The sequence below is a fragment of the Hordeum vulgare genome, chromosome 7H (assembly GCF_904849725.1).
Source record: "Hordeum vulgare subsp. vulgare chromosome 7H, MorexV3_pseudomolecules_assembly, whole genome shotgun sequence".
NCBI classification, from domain to species: domain Eukaryota; kingdom Viridiplantae; phylum Streptophyta; class Magnoliopsida; order Poales; family Poaceae; genus Hordeum; species Hordeum vulgare.
The window spans coordinates 38,974,851-38,993,254 of record NC_058524.1 but is presented as its reverse complement, the minus strand read 5'-3'; the positions used below and the strand labels follow the sequence as shown (position 1 = coordinate 38,993,254).

The following is an 18,404-nucleotide window of genomic DNA, read 5'->3' as shown; positions in this document are numbered from 1 at the left end:
TTCCTCTCTAGGCCCAAATAATGGTGAAGTTTTATGTAGTCGACGTTCACATAACACCACTAGAGGAAAAACAACACACAACACATCAAATTACCGAGCGAATACCAAATTCACATGACTACTATTAGCATGACTTATCCCGTGTCCTCGGGAACCAAAGTAACTACTCACAAAGCACAATCATATTCATGAGCAGAGAGGTAATGAGTAGCATCAAGGATCTGAACATAAACTCTTCCACCAAATAATCCAACTAGCATCAACTACAAAGAGTAATCAACACTACTAGAAACCTTACAAGTACCAATCGGAGTCGCGAGATGGAGATTGGTTACAAGTGATGAACTAGGGTTTGGAGATGAGATGGTGCTGATGAAGATGTTGATGGTGACGAGTCCCCTCCGATGAGAGGAGTGTTGGTGATGACGATGGCGATGATTTCCCCCTCCGGGAGGGAAGTTTCCCTGGCAGGATCGTCCTGCCGGAGCTCTAGATTGGTTCTGCTCAAGTTCCCCCTCGTGGCCGCGGCGAAACCACGAAAAATCTCCTCCTTGATTTTTTTGTGGACGAAGCCCTTCATATAGCAGAAGAGGGGGCAAGTGGGCCAGCAGGTTGCCCACAAGCCGTCATGGCGCGGCCTGGGGGGTGGCCGCGCCGTGCAGGCTTGTGGCCAACCCCTGGCGCCCCTCTGGCGCTTCTTCGGCCCAGAATTTTTTATAAATCCGGAAAAAAATCCTCATTGATTTTTACGGCATTTGGAGTTGTGCAGAATAGGTATCTCAACTTTGCTCCACTTTCAGGCCAGAATTCCACTTGCCGGCATTCTCCCTCTTCATGTAAACCTTGCAAAATAAGAGAGAAAAAGCATAAGAATTGTACCGTGAAGTGAAATAACATCCCAAGAAGCGATAAATATCAACATGAAAACATGATGCAAAATAGACGTATGACCCCTCTCGGTAAAAACCTGGAACTCATTCGTCACTACCCGTACACTGCCGGTAATGCCCGAAATATTTACGGAAGCCAAATGAAACAATCCTATATATCAATCTTCGTTTCCGGACCATTCCGGAAACATTCATGACGTCCGTGATATCATCCGCGACTCCGAATGAAACTTCGGTCACCAGCACCTATAACTCAACTATACCGAAACGTCACTGAACCTTAAGTGTGCAGACCCTGCGGGTTCGAGAACTATGCAGACATGACCTAAGACACTCCCCGGTCAATATCCAATAGCGGGACCTGGATGTCCATATTGGATCCTACATATTCTATGAAGATCCAATCGGTTGAACCTCTGTGCCAAGGATTCATATAATCCCGTATACCATTCCCTTTGTCCTTCGGTATGTTACTTGTCCGAGATTTGATGGTCGGTATGCCTATACCTATTTCAATCTCGTTACCGGCAAGTCTCTTTACTCGTTCTGTAATACAAGATCCCGTGACTAACACTTTAGTAACTTTGCTTGCAAGGCTTATATGTGATGTTGTATTACCGAGTGGACCCCGAGATATCTCTCCGTCACACGGAGTAACAAATCCCAGTCTTGATCCATGCTAATTCAATGGACACCTTCGAAGATACCTGTAGAGCACCTTTATAGTCACCCCGTAACGTTGCGACGTTTCATACACACAAGGTATTCCTCCGGTGTCAGTGAGTTACATGATCTCATGGTCATAGGAATGAATACTTTACACGTAGAAAATAATAGCAACAAAATGACATGATCACATGCTACGTTTATAGTTTGGGTCTTGTCCATCACATCATTCTCCCAATGATGTGATCCCGTTATCAAGTGACAACACTTGTCTATGGCCAGGAAACCTTGACCATCTTGGATCAACGAGCTAGTCAACTAGAGGCTCACTAGGGAGAGTATGTTGTCTATGTATCTACACATGTATTTGAGTTTCCAATCAATACAATTCTAGCATGGATAATAAATGATTATCATGAACAAGGAAATATAATAATAACCAATTTATTAAGTTTATTATTGCCTCTAAGGCATATTTCCAACACTCTCACACCATGCTTATTGGTTGAACCATTTGGAATGAAAGGAAAACCCGTGTATTTCGGCAAAAGAGTATGCCTCCAACAATATTGCAAAATACGATCATCAAGAGTGAGGCAACCCTTTGGGTTACTACTGGGGCGAAAAAATGGGCATCATCATACGAGAAGAGTAACACTTTTCATTTATCATTTTTTGATTGTGTTGTATTTCAGTTATGAGGTGTATTTTAAACTCTGGTCTACCTTTGCCTCGATTTAGAAAAACTATGTGGTATTTTGCCATGCAAGCTTTCTTCAACATAATAATGATTTAACTGATTTAATGTACTACTATCCAATACCATCGAAACCTTGTTGGAATAAACACGTCTCCTTCTACAATCTTATTTCGGTAAAAAATGTATATATAGATATTTTAGGACAAATTATGAAGAGAAGTAAAAAATGCATTAAAAAGATGCAAGCCATCATCTCTCTTCTTTTTAATTAACCAACCCCAATGAGCTAAGTTCTTGTGGAAATTAAGGACACCATGTCTAGAATGTTATTTGTCTTGATTACCGTGTTATGAGAGATTTTTTCTCATAAATCTTGTCGGAATAAACACGTCTCCTTCTACAACCTTGTCGGAGTAAGCATTTTTTCTATTTTAATGTGCATTGAAAAGATAAAACTACACTCTTTTATAGACAAACTTTGAAGCTAAACGTACAGTTTTTACCGGACGGATTATGTACTTGGTGGTATTTTGTCACACAAGTTTTCTTCGCACATCTCGGTGCCAAATGCCCGAATATAAGCCATGACGACCCAACATACGTGCATGTACGAAAAATATGGGTGCCTGCATGAAAGACAAGTTGCACACGCCTGCACTCGTTCCTGTGTTTGAGGAAAATGCTACGCGGTAGATACTTGGCATGGTTGTCACGTGTTTTGTCTTCTTTGGTGCGTGCATCTGAACATTCGATCCATGTTGCCCACATCACCAACTTTGCTTATTCTCCGCACCTTTGGTCATATAAATTGTGCTTGCCACGCTTCGAAGTGTGCATAGCTCCGTGTTTTGCAAAGAACGTAGTTGGTGTTTCGCCACTCATACATCGATGGATGAGACAGTACACAATGAGATGAGAAACTTCGGCGAGCTCTTGTACCGCCGTCTCGTCTGCCCACTGCCTCATCTCGTGTCCGTCACGATGCTCCTCGTCATCTCTTCCCTAGTGGTAACGACCTTGCTGTCCATGCGATCAGTTGACGGCCTTTTGCACAACGCGCATGACATCATGACCGTGTCGCTGGCGGCTTGCTCACTGGCGGCTGCGTACACTTACGGCTCGTCGTGGTCAAGGTCGGTGTTCCTGGTGGATTTCGCCGGGTACAAGCCTGCGTCAGCGCACGAGCGGACCCGCGCCAAGACAATCCACCACTACGGGCAATGTGGTGTCTTCACCGCGGAGAGCATGGCTTTCCAGAAGAGGATACTGGAGCGCTCAGGGATCGGCAATGCTACGCATTTCCCAGAGTCTGTGATGACGGTGCCGACGGACCGATGCCTCCGCACGGCGAACGAGGAGTCCCATGCCGTAGTTTTTGGTGTGATAGACGAGCTGCTGGCCAAGACCCGCGTGCGGCCGATCGACATCGGTGTCGTCATCGTGAACTCCAGCCTCTACAGCCCCTCCCCATCGTTGACCTCGCTTATCGTGAACCGATACGTGCTGCGCAACGATGTGGTCACCCACAATCTCAGTGGAATGGGCTGCAGCGCTGGCATTATCGCTATTGACCTTGCCAAACGGCTTCTTCAGGTATTTACTCTGACTAGTCATAATGAGGAGTAACTTGGACTAATGACATGCATACCTTACTACTCCCTTCGTTCCTAGATATAAGACTTTTAAGAGATTTTATTAGTGGTTTACATACAAAGCAAAATGAGTGAATCAATATTCTTAAGTATGTCTATATACATCCGTATGTAATTCACTAATGAAATCTTTAAAAAGACTTATATTTAGGAACGGAGGGAGTACTTCCTAAATATATATGGTGTCATGCAATATTTTGCTTATTACTTCATTCGTCTTATAATATAAGAGCGTTTTTTATACTAACGTAATGTCAAAAATGTTTTTATATTATGAGACAAAGAAAGTAGCTTATAGATTCATCTTATTTAATATGTGTGTGTTATTCATAGTGTGAGTAACTACACCTTTCGATCCGGTGTGTTAGGCATAGTAACAAATTCTTTGCGACCAAGCCTCTACTCCATTGGACGATTAATAAGACACAGGCCCGGGCGCAGGGGCGTGCGACCTGTGCGGCCGTACAGGGCCACCAGGCGGGAGAGGCCCCAATTTAGGACCACATTAGTAGCAGCTAGGCTGCTGTTAATGACATTGAGAGGGTGCTTGGATCCAAGAGACTAAAACTAGTCTGACTAAAACTAGTCTCTTTAAGAGGCTAAAGTTCCAAGCACCCCTGACTAAAGAGAGGCTAAAACTAGTCTTGAGACTAAAATCTTTTAGTCAGGGGTACCCCTATTAAAATGTGCATTAGTCCTCTCTCTCCTCATTTAACTCCTCATGCAAGTTCTGGATTGGAGGGTTTGAAGGATAATAAATGCTCATTAACTTGATTTTAGTTTCTTTATTACTTTGATCCAAGCATGGGTGAGGCTAGCAAATTTTAGTCTCATTACTTTTAGTCATGGGACTAAAACGTATCCAAGCACCCTCTAAGCCAGCAGGCCTAAGGCCCGGATATCGCCGCACGCCGGTCATAAGTAGTAATCTGATTGCTAATCAATGACCTGCGAGGATACCGATCGTTCGCACAAAAAAGGGCATGAACGTAGGAGCTGTAATCCTAATCTATAGTACTAATCCTAATCATCCAACTGATGGCCGGCAGCTGCAGACCGACCAGTAGCCGCCGGCATCGGCAGGGGCCTCAACACAGGGAGGCACGGCAGCAACAACCAGCAGGTGAGTGGGCATGCACGCGGCCGTGTTCCGGCGAAGTGCTAAACCGACTTAATCAAATCAATGTTTAAATCAACTAAAGAGAGCTTTATCATTCAGGAGTCAGGACAGGTGCTAGCTCACTGGCTGCCATTTTCTTTTTACAATCCTCATTAATACTAATCAAGAGCGTGTCGTCTTCTCTTCTAATTGATCTGGCTGTGACGGCGTCACCTCTCTCCTTCAGTCCTTCATGACTCTTGTCAAAAACATTTCGACATGGCCAATCAGTGAAGCAATTTCGGTTCAGAGTATGATGTTTGTAACCTTCAATTCTACAAATAATTCCCTGCTAAATTTTGTGTGTGTATGCCTTTAATTCTGTTATTTTCATGATTTATACACTTCTATATTAATTGGTCTACACGTTGGGTTTCAAGATCCAAGTTATGTCCTCAAGAGAATTTTAATCTAATTTACAAGACATGAAAGAAAATTAAAATTAGAAGATTTAATTCAATATCATAAACGAGTTGTAGATAAGCTGATTATAGTTTATTTTTCTAGGGAAATAGGCCTCAATTTATATTTTGGTACAGGGCCCTGAATTTTGCCAGCCCGGCCCTGATAAGACAAAACATTCTTCAATAACAGTGTATATCCCAGTTGTCATATTAATTAGTCGATTGTAAATGACTAAAGTCCCACGAGGAATGGACATGCACTGGTCAATCTCCGTTGCATGCATGAAAAAGATTTTACACAACGATTTTATGGGACATGGGAGCGGTGAGGAGTAAATTGAGGAGGAGACGAAAGACAGACTAGTCATTAATTAGGACAATTAATTACACATGCGGACCTTATTTCGATGCTAATATGGAGCAAATAGTTTTTGGTTGTAAGCCCCACACCGGTACGTACCTTCTTTCCGGTTTATAAGGCTTGCGCGTATCCTTAGGTTGACAAATAGACCATCGTAATATAAGTTATATATCATAAAAAATATGTCATTAGAAACTTCAAATTGTCTACTTTCTAATGGTATAATTTTTAGACTATACAGCTCATCATATCTTGATTAAATTATAAATATAGGGGTACGTGCAAGCCTTATAATTTGGAAAGCAGGTAATAGTAGCGATGTTCCTAAATTCATCTCTTTTCTCACTAAATCATTGTTACGCAAGCAAATTTACTGAATTTGACCTTACGTTACTTTCAAAGTTACTCTCATTAGGGATAGTCTCATATGATACACATGCACGAACCGTGTGAACCATGAACAGATTATCCACAATACACACAAGTAGGATAATAATATGGACACAGGTATGTGTCGACTGTTCGGTCCGTAGACATCCCAGCCCAACAAACGTTTGGCAGCACGTGGGGATCGATCTGAATGATATCGTTCGTTCTAAAAACATCCCAGCCAGAACCCATTTCGCTACTGGAGAGAGAAACCTATCGGTAAACGCCCATAAAAAAAGCCCCTTCTGTCCCAACAAATAGAGAAGCACAAAAAAGGCCTAAAAAGCACTGTACCTAGAAGAAAACTCCCTGCAAAAAATCTAGGAACAAAAGGTTGTCATACTCTAATGAACAACACTGCCATACAATAATGAAAAAAGGATTATTACAGAATTTTTCTGGATTTTCATGATGTTCAAACACACTTCATGATAATTGAGTGTGGAAATTTTGCCATGATATTATGAAAAAACAGAAAAATGCAAAAAAATTGACATATAGGATAGAACAAAAAGGATTATTACAAAAATTGCCATTGGGCATGTACAAAAATTGCCATTGGGCATGTATAAAAATTGTGCAATGCCATTTAAAAAATCCTTAACTTCGTCATATTTCAATCCACAAATTTACTTGCATTGTTCTTCCACTCAACCAACAGAAAGTAAAAAAACAGGGACAAAAAAGTGCCATCTCAGAATTAAAATTTTGATTTCGTATACTCGATGAATTTGCCATAGAAAATAAAATAAATTGGCCCTGGTAAAAATCATAAAAACAACATATACACGAGAAAATGATAGGGTATAACATGAGAAAACATCAATTTGACATGGTACTTGGATTAAACTTGCCGCCATCCATCAATTAATTTTGCCATGTTATCAAGTATGAATTTGCCATATTATCAATTAATTTTGCCATGTTATCAACTTGCCAACATATACACGACAAAATTTTACACTTCTAATTATTTTTGCCATGTTATCAAGTATGAATTTGCCATGGTACTTGGATTAAACTTGCTGTCATCCATCAATTAATTTTTCCATGGTCCATTTTTTTGCTATATTAATTTGCATAGTCCATATGAACCATGGTAATATAAATTTGCCATGTCTATATGAACCATAGTAATATACATTTCAAGAAAAATGGTGGTAACTATATGAAAGATGACAAGTTTCCCATGATTTAAAAACGTGACATGGTCCATCAATTAATTTTGTCAAGGTCTATGTAGTAAGTTTTATGCCTTAGAGAAATAAAAACTAATATACATTAGAAGAAAAATGGTGGCAAACTATTTGAAAGATGGCAAGATTGCGATGTTTTAGGATCTTTCATAATTTTTGTTAGTTTTTAATGGCAAAACACCCCGTAAAAACACACCTTAATTTTCCATGTCAAAAACACATGGAAATTGCCATGGAAAATTTAACTATATTGACATGGAAAATATATCACATGCACCATGAAAAAATGAAGTAACACTTGCCATGTCATTGAAAATGAAATTGCAATGGAAAATAATAGAGTGACATTTGCCATGGCAAAAAATAATAAAAAATTCCATGATGTCTTAATTGCCATGATCCATTAAAATAAATTTGCCATGGTAGAGAATGAAAACAAATTTCACGTTGTACTCAATCTGCCACCTTTGACATCTTTATTAAAATTGCCATGTTCTACTTAACATTAACTCAATGCAACCGTGAGTAAAGATTCTAAATACACTACATAGTATGGGAAATCTACTATAAGCTGTTTGACGATGTTACATGTTCTACACTAAAATGGCATGTTCTACTAAAATTTTCCATCATCAACATTTTCTACAAAATTGCCATGTTCCCATGGCCGCTAGGACAAGTGCATCTATAGATTCATTTCATGCATCGTCCTATATTAAATTTGCCATGGTCCATCTTAATTTTGACATGGTCCACATAATAAGTTTGTGGTGTTAGAGAAATAAAATATAGAATACATTTGAAGAAAATGGTCGCAAACTATTTTGAGGATGGAAAGATTGTCATGTTTTTTAAACTTTCAAAAAAAATGTTTTCAACGGCAAACACCCAGTATGAACACATATTAATTTGCCTTGACAAAAACAAATGGAACTTTCCACATGGCAAATTTAACTATATTGACATGGAAAATATATCACACAGAGCACGGCAAAATAAAATAAAATTTGCCATGTCACTAAAAGTCAAATTGCCATGGCAATAAGAGAGTAATTTGTTTCCATGGTTTGTGAATTGTCATGATCCCTCATAGAGAATGGAATCAAATGTGACGATGTACAAAATTTGCCACCGATTACATTTTTTATAAAATTTTCATGTTCTACTCAACATCAGCTCAAAGCAACGGTGGCTCAAGAATCTAAGTAAACTAAATAGTAGGAATAGGAAATCTACTAAAAGTTGTTTGACAATTTTCCATGTTGCGCCAAATTTGCCATCTTTTACATTTTCTAGAAATTGGCCAAGTTCTCGGCAGCTAGCACAAGTGCATACATAGATTATTTCACGCGTCAGCCTATATTAAAAAACTTAAATTTTGCATGTCAATAGAAGTAAATTTGCCATGGAAAAAATAGAGTAAAAATTGGAATCGGCAAAAATAGATTAAAATATTGCCATGGCAAAAACTTACTATGGCAACTGAACATGACTATCAGTCCAATGTTTTACTGATTTTATAGATGGAGAAAGCATTACATACCTAGGAAGCCTCATGTGGGACAACCAGTGTTGCTGCTCATCCCAGACAGCTCTCCGCTGTTGAACATTTGCGCAACAGCTTGCAGCCGATGTGCGCTACAGCTCCTCCTAACGCTCATCCGCTACTGCACATTTGAACTATTGCTATTACCCACAACTGGTCTTTAGCATCCTGCCAATAATTGGTGTTGCCACCTTGCACTACTGCTCCTCCCGACGCTATATCTGCTCCTACTCTTCCTGTTGAAAGGTCGCCTAGGAAAATTTGTTGCAACTCCTCCCGAAGGACCATCTCCGTGGCAACGCTATCAAGGGCGACGAATCCGTGTGAACCGTCAGGGTCGCCCTTAGGTCGATGGCGTCGCAATGGCCCCGTGCCCCGCCGTCCTGATGACGAGGTGTTTGTAGGGAACCACCGGAAGGCAGCTCAAGGCCACTCCCGCTTGCTGGTGGCGGATGCGGGGATTGGAAACGACAGCATGCCCTCGCTGTCGCGACAGCTGAGGTGCCACGCATCACCACCTCCCACCACCACCGCCTAGATCCCCATCCCACCTCCCAACTCAACGCGTGTTCCTGGATCTGACTTTCGCTGCCTCCTGCTTCGTCGCCACCACACATGGCCTCACTCCTCCGCCGTCGCTCTAACGTGTGTGCCCCGAGCACGAGGACAAAGTGTGTGGGATGTGTAGTGAGGAAGAGGATAAGAGAGGAGGCATTTGAGACGAGGATTGTATTTGGCTATTTTCTGAAGGAAATGAAAGTTTTACGTGTCCGTTTTTCCTGTTGTAAGATGCGTTCTAGTGATCCAAGGGCACGAAGCACTATCGGGACGTAGGGAAAACCCTGACACGTTCGAGAACAGTTGATTCCGGATAATATATAGTATGACTTATTTGGTTTAACAAGTACTCCCTTCGTTCTAAAGTAAGTGTCTTAAACTTAATACAACTTTATATTAAAATTAATATAAAGTTAAGACAGTTATTTTGGTACAAAAGGAGTAAAATATAGGTACAACAAATTGAAAATTTGTTTCTTTTAAATGGTGTTATCACAACGATGATAATTTTCTTTAGCAAGTAATGAAAAAACCCGACAAACTAATGAACATGGCAAAGATTTGACACACATTTGCTAAATAAAATCACCATCATCATGGCAACCTAATTTTTCAGCCGGAACATTTGATTTGCCATGCTAAAGAATGACATTTGATTTGTATTGGATCCTCTAAAATATGTCAAAAGATAATAATTTCTGCCCAAAAAACACTATATTGTGGCACAAATAGGTGGCATCCCGTGAGGCGTTCGAGCAATCCTCTCTTCATGGCGATGGCATCACTTAGATTCATTCAATGCTTGAAGTAAAATATATTTATCTCTGAAATCAGCAACCTGTTGGACTATTCACTTTCACGTTTGGCATTATCGCCCCGATATCATATGTCGGCCTATTTCGACAACTCTCTTTTGTCCGTACTTGCCAGTTTATTTCTACTTAGTTACCAAGTCATGAACTGCTTAGTTGTCAAATAAAATTTAACTTGGTTAATCAGTTAATAAATATCAGTATACACATCTAGATCTTGACTTATGTGTTGACGGTGCTCCGTTGTATTAAAAATTCAACAATCACTCTCCACCCGTCCATAATACTGCTACGTCTGGAAATATATGCAACAACTCTCTAGTAAATGTACATAGTTATAGTGACAATTGTTTACTAGTAATAACATGGAAACAAAATTTCCGTTGAAACATGACAACATGGAATCATTTTTTTAGACCCTCCTCAAGACGAATTTATAGATGAAGACGAATCGCAAATCAGATTCAGACTTTGTGAGATAAATGGTAAAATTAAGTAATTAATGAAATTTTGTTAGTATGAGGTGCCAGAATCCTGCATGCATGCATATGCTCTCTCTATAAGGAAAAAACACATTGAAAATCAGCTCCCGAAGGCATTCATGCACATCGTGTGCTACCCATTATTTACCATTATTCTATTAAAATTTTGTTTCTTCATGAAAAATTTAGCCTTTGTATTAAAAGTTGTGATATGCATATTCTCTTTTATAGGATTCAAAATATTAAGTTATTTATTTCTTTTTATTTCAATAATGCTTGCTAACTGCCATAATAGATTAGCACACATTTATTTCAGATGCCTTATTATTTTAAGGGTTTTTTGATAAAAATTAAAGAGTTGGAATGTGAAGGAGTTTTCATATATGAACTATTTGATTTATAAGATTGAACTCTATAAAAAATCTAAATATTTATTTGCAGTGCATTCTATGGGAATCTTCATCTCCATTGAAATGTCTAGATTTTAAATTTTTTGTGTTGTTCAATAACACAAAAGTACTACCTTATATGTCTCAACTTTGGTACAACCTTAGTAAATAGTTTTACAAAAGTTGAGACACATATTTTTGGGACAAAGGGAGTACATGCATACAAAATATGGCATTAAAGTTATGCATTTAAATGAAAATGTTTTCCTTTTTTGCAGAGAAAAGAATAAAAATATTTTTTTTTCATTTCTGCGGATTGAATAGTTCATATCTATGAAAATTATTTGCGCTCTTCCAATAGCTTAATATACTCTGGTCGAACAATTAACAAAACATCTCATAGTTCAATTTCTTCCATATTTCACAGTTCTATATTCGAAAACAGCTTGTGGTTAAAAAATATACACCCTAGTAGAACGTGTGCTTAATCTTCTAGTTGAACTATTGGAGGAACTTTTTATAGTTAGGTCCACACAAGGAATCTAGTTAAACATTATTTGCTTGTTGTACTCAGACAAAATAAAATTAAATGTAGAAATGTTAGTCTAGCCGTGTAAGGCTACATCTAAAGAAGATTACTTCAATATACATCTAAAGAAGATTACTTCAATATTTTTTACGCAAGCTGATGTGTGGGATTATGATTGATAATTGGGTATGCATGGGTGGGGGAGACTTATAGTTTGAAAAGTGAACTAAACATATGTAGATTCTTCGTACGTTTAGCATTATTAAGGCTAGCCCCCGAATCCCAGTCCCGTAGATGACTTCTATTAGTTGAATCCCAGTCCCCATAGTGGACCATCATTATTTGTAAACAAGCTCGGCAAGCTTCTTATATACTCACCATCTGTTTGTATCATACTTTAGGAAGGTCATGGTGTTAAGTAACATAGACTAGCCCTAAAATAAACTATCTTAAACTACCTACATAATGGGTATTAGCATGTGTGAGATATTACATATATCTTCAGTTGTTATTTTGTATGACTCTGTTTTATAATGATACTTGTTAGTACCATGATATGATATTACTATTATGAGCCATGCTATCATTTGTAGTATTATCATTTATTGTTAGTAGCTAGCTAAATCTAAGGGTACCCTTCATTTATAATGATACATGTTAGTACCATGATAAATAGTATTTTTTTGCGGGGGATATGATCATAGTATCTTCATCTAGAATATGTTTCTGGGCATGGGTGCATCCGCGCTCACCTTAAACAACAAATTCAAAAAACTGGCAATAAATTCAATTATTTTGGTACCGAAGTTGCTTGAGTGTGATAGCTGCTTACAAACTTTCATGGACAATCCAAATCCGATGACCTCCACACAAAATATGTTATAAAATAATCTTGAAAAGACAGACTTCTTGACCACAGTACGGACTTATATGCTCATTCATACGCACATACATTCACTTCTACGAATGCAGACACATAAATCATACCACTATGAGCACATCCGAGAGACTAAACTGACACATCATCTTTTGATGAAACTATGCATTTATATCGAACATTTGAACGGCTTCGGAGACAAACAATAGATATTAGTTTTCGTTCACAAAATTTAGTATTCACATGGGTCTTATGAGCTCGTAGTAATCATCCATGAATTAGCACTCCTTTTTTCCACAATCAGTTATGTTCTATGTCATACAACAATATATTTAGTTCGCGTTACATGAGGTTGCATGATACTCGGTTATGGTAACCATTAATTTTGTGAGGTTTAATATGGGGCATACACTCATCCATATGAATATAACCACGCACATCCTACATATATGGGCATCTTCGAGAGATTGAGATGGCAGATCATCTAGTGGTTGACGAAGGCGCCACAAACGCCTTAGTAGTCGACGAAAACGTCTTTTACCACTGAACGCACATCGCGAGAATGTCTGGAATAAATTCAGAAAAATGTGAGCACAATTGTCAACTTTGAGACTCTTAACTCTGGTGGACAAGGTATACCATTGTCCCCGTAATTATCCATCCATAGATTGGTGCATGGGTCCAAGTCACTAGTACGTGTATCTTAATCAACATTAGTCAGTCACCTTTCCTAGGTGCTCAACACACAAAAATGCAGGAAACAAAAAAACTCCTAGATCATGCTTCTCCCTGATTCTATCCTCGAATTGCTCTCTCTTCCTAAAAAGTCACTCACAAATCATCAGCCCATTGGAACCTCTCTCTTCAAATCTGTTTCCCATGGTTTCAGCCTTAAACCCGTTTTCTTATGCCTTGCGAACAATGAGAATTTGTAATACAAGAGATGGATGAATGACATCTAAATCTTGTCTAGGTTTTTGTTCCTTGCACCGATGGAACAAGTCTGCTAACTGCTATGACAACTATATACTTTGTTTCTTAAGTTCATCAATTGTACGTTTTTGCTAGAAAGTTCCCCAATGCACTTAACCATAGTAACTTATTCTGATTTTTTTTCTTGCGTCACAATTGCTTTCTAATACATCATGATAGTTGATGGTTCAGGAACTATAATTACTAATACATAAAATTCAACAAATTTACAAATACATAATTTCCTTTTTGTAGAATACTCTCCATTTGGCAGAATATATACAATAATATGTTTTATATTAATTCAGTCTTTCTATTTTTCAATGTTTCCTTTACAATTTTCACTTACCTTTCAAGTGAAAAGTGAAGGTAAGAGGGATTATGCTAAAACTGCACTTTTTGTATATAACACTTACCAAATAAAACTCCTCTTAAATATATATTGCCAGATTTCATATTTGTTAGGCTGGTCACAATGGAGATTAACATAAGGTAGTAACCTACACACTTTTCTAGACTATGTTCCTACCTCCATAATGAGGAGTAACATGTATGTATTGTCATGCAACGATGCATTTATTAGGCTATAGACTTATTGTTTCTTGGAGTGTGTGATGTTCCGGTAACTTAGCTAGTTACCACAAGCATCTCTCTCTTCATTAAATACGTGCCACATAAGCAAACTCGTATTGCAGTGTGTGATGTTCCTGCTAAGTTCCACCCCATTGTGACCAGCCTTACTCCCTCCGTCTCGGTGAATAAGTCATCTTACGAAAACTAAGGAATCAACAAATAAGAGATGTGGGGCATGTATGTTTTTAATGACTTGAGATCATGCACGTTCTACCGCACTTTGATGTGCAGCGATGCCGAGAGCCTAAAAAAATGTACAGCAATACTGACTGGTTAACCTGCAGGTATACATTGACACGTACGCATTGGTGGTCAGTACGGAGAATATTACCCTTAACGCATACACGGGCAACTATCGGCCCATGCTGGTGACCAACTTGCTTTTCCGCATGGGTGGCGCGGCGATTTTTCTATCGAACCGTCATGACGAGCGGAGGCGCGCCAAGTATGAGTTGATTGATACAGTGCGGACACACCGCGGCGTTAGCAACCAGAGCTACGCGTGCGTGACGCAGGAGGAAGACGAGGCCGGGCACTTGGGCGTGTCCCTCTCCAAGGATCTGATGGTCGTGGCCGCAGAGGCGCTCCGTGCAAACATTACCACCCTTGGCCGACACGTCCTACCGATAAGTGAGCAGCTCCGGTTCATTTGTGCCGTCGTGGTCAAACGGGGGTTCGGCAAGAAAGGGAGGTCGTACATCCCCGACTTCACGCTATCGCTGCAGCACTTCTGCATCCACGCAGGGGGGCGCAGCGTGTTGGACGAGCTGGAGAAAAGTCTGAACTTGAGTGAGTGGCACATGGAACCCTCAAGGATGACTCTCTACAGGTTTGGCAACACGTCGAGCAGCTCACTTTGGTATGAGCTCGCGTATTGTGAGGCAAAGGGCAGGATCACAAGGGGAGACCATGTATTGCAGATTGCGTTTGGTTCAGGGTTCAAGTGCAACAGCGCTGTGTGGAAGGCACTTAGGACAGTCCAGGGTTGCAGTGCCACTAAGGACAGCAGCCCCTGGTCACAAGACGTGAATGTTCTGCCAGTCCTTCTGCCCAGGCTGATGCCTATCATCGATGACGATGCTTTGTAGTATCTTCACAATAGTTGCCGCCCCAGATTACAATAATTGAAATGTGCATGCATGTGTTAGCAATAACTTTTGGTGGTTGATGTCATCTTAATTTCGTTCATGTTTGACTCAAAGTATTACTGCGTGTGAACGGCGCTGTCATATTGCGGTATTCTTACCTATGCTGTCGTATTGCGGTATTCTTACCTAGATAATGTAAATCGGCTTGTACCGTATAGCATTGTATTGGGCCTGAGACCTGAGTCATGTTGGACTTAGTTGTATCATTTATCTATACTAGTTAAATGTCCGTGCGTTGGTACGGAAATACACATAAAATATGTTGCTAACGTGGAAATGCATGTAAAGAATTAAGGAGACGATTAAATGACACATATAAGTTGGTTATAAAAGTGAATGGAGTCATGACCTACCAATCCCCACCCCTCTATCCACACAAATAGATCTCTAACATGGTTGCATATATTTCTTTTATTTCAATGATTTTTGGGGATGAATTATGCAAAAGAAATATTGCAGTATGTAGTTGCAATTAGCACATAGCACATCTCTTCGACACGATCACCTCTGCCACCCCCCGATCATCCCTCCAAAACCCGCCACCATTTTCATGTTGGTGGCTCCGCACACAATTCGACTCAACCACGGCCACCTGCCTAATCGTATATAGCCGCTTCCCAGGCCAAGCTGGCACCACAGTCAACCATCCATTTAATCCGCAGCACCATCTCAAACGCTTGTGACCGTACAAACGCATTAACCCGACGACCTCCACCTTCCTAATGCGATATCGCCTTTGCCCCGCAACCCTTAGCCATCCCTCTAAGCTCCGACACCATCTCTGATGTTGGTGACCCGTGCACCCCGCACGAACCCGTTAACGCCGACCTCTCTGCAGGGTGTTTTGAAACTCATCTCGATAAACGACGATGGCTTCAAGCCTACTAAGCTCCAAACAGATCTCAATAAATAATGCCAATCATCGATTGTTATATTTAGAGAGCTAACACTACTATGAAAAATCATATAGGTAGGACATCATTAATGCGTCGGAAAATAGCAAGCGCCGCTGGTAATTTGTTGTAGCGCTCGCTTTGCGCAGCGCTACAATGGAAGCTTTAGTATTAGTGCGGGAAATACAAATGGCGCTAGCTACTGCTAAAGGGCACCCAACGAGCCCACCGACGCTAGCTGTAGTAGCAGGGAGTCCCAGAATACAATGCTACTGCTAAGATTTTTGCAGTAGTGCGTGTTCTGAGAACACCGATACTGCTATTGGTCCCCACTTAGCAGTAGCGCAGCTCCTGACAAGCGCAACTACTAAGACCATAACAGTAGCGCCCTGAGGAATACAATGCTATTGCTAATCGTGGTTGGTACCACCTTTTCACACACACCCCTCTCCCCCCTTCCTCCCCCTTTGCCCTCTCCCCTCCTTTCCCCCTCCCCTCTCTTTGTTACTTCTCGACCATTATTGCCCTTGTTCTCTCTACCTTGTACCTCTTTTCTCTCCCCATTAATGCCCCCATCCACCATAATTCTCCTCGATAAATGGTCTCTTCTATCTCTATCTTCCACATTTATTTGGCTCTCCCTCATTCCATACATATAGATCTAGCTAGATCATCTCTCTCTCCATAAGTTTGCTAGAGTCATCTCTCCTCCAAACAACTAGATCTAGCTAGCTATTGAGCCATCCACTTTCGATCCCTATAGGTCGGGAAGGCCTGATGATCTAACCGTGCATAATCGCTCTCAGCATATAGGTGAGTAAAAGTTGTGCATTTCAAGAATGGGAATATGGGCAATATGAAGGGATTTGTGTGAGTGACATGCCCCGTGAGTTGCTTATGTTTGGCCGAAATGTCAATTTATTTCCATTTCGGTGAATTTCCAGCAAACTCGACATGTCCTATTTATAGGCAAGGTCATGCTAACTTTTTATATGAATTTGATGCATGCATGCATTTTGTTTCTAACCCATTTTCTTGTTATACTGTGCAGTCATGAAGGTGAGTGGGAGAAAGGTGGAGCGATACTTGCAATCCACGGTGATGGACAAGTATGCAAATAATCGGACTAGGATTAGATGTCCGTGTCCAAGATGCAAAGAAGGAGTAATTTTGGAACCTTTTGATCCTGGCGGTTTGAAGGCGCACGTGCTGATGAATGGTTTCATGGATGCCTATACTCGGTGGATAACTGAAGATGATGAGGAGGATGTCCACATGGCAGGGAATAACGACATGGGCCTAGACAAAGAGATGACCGATCAACACGAAGACGATGGTGCCAGACATGGCGACGGGGAAGAGTCCGGACATGGCATCGGAGAAGATTCCGGACATGGCGAAGAAGAGTCTGGACATGGTAGAGAAGAGGCGTCGGACACGCCGCAGTCTTCGATGCTACTACGTTCAGTCGTGTAGGACCCTCATGTTCGAGACCTCCTTCGCAAGGGTACGACTAGCGATATAGTTGCTTCTAGAGAGGAGGCCAAGCTGGCGCAACTTGAAGTAGACTCGAAGACTCCATCGTATGACGATTGTGACCCCGAGGTGGCCAGCTTGTGCTTCACGCTCGAACTTGTAAAGACGAAGGCCAAAAACAAATGGACAAACAAAAGCCTCGATGAGCATTTGAAGTATATACATAATAAAGTACCTCCTGCGTGAAACCTCTGTCCTATTACACTATAGGAATCACCTTCTTTGCCGTCAGCCTTCCGTCGACAAAACTTCTAAGACTACTTTCGTCGGTAAAGGCCCTTCTTTGTCGTGTGCATGTCGAAAGCGGACGACAAAGACATTTGCCATCAGCCTGCGGTAGCAAGAAGATGGCAAAGCCCTTTGTACGGCAGCAGACCGACAACTACTCCGTTAGGTGGCTAACATTGTATTTGTCGTCTGCCTTCTTTGATGCTGCTTTGCCGTCAGCTTTTTGTGTGACTTTGTCATTTGCCTGGTGAAGGTCTTTGCCGTCTCGCTCGATGGCCCTTTCCCGTCTGCTTGCTGGGCCAGCAGACGCCAAAGTGATCATATGGGTCAACCGCCTATTGCCC

The 18,404-nt window shown here is 40.7% G+C and overlaps 1 protein-coding gene across 1 annotated transcript; it reads left to right on the top strand.

Annotated features, from left to right (window-relative positions):
- Positions 1–3,144: 3,144 nt before the first annotated feature.
- LOC123408168 (probable 3-ketoacyl-CoA synthase 20) lies at positions 3,145–17,772 on the top strand. Its single transcript, XM_045101341.1, has 3 exons — positions 3,145–3,849; positions 14,540–15,326; positions 17,621–17,772. Exons 1-3 carry the CDS (start codon positions 3,145–3,147, stop codon positions 17,770–17,772), a joined length of 1,644 nt encoding a protein of 547 aa, XP_044957276.1.
- The last annotated feature ends 632 nt before the right edge of the window (positions 17,773–18,404 follow it).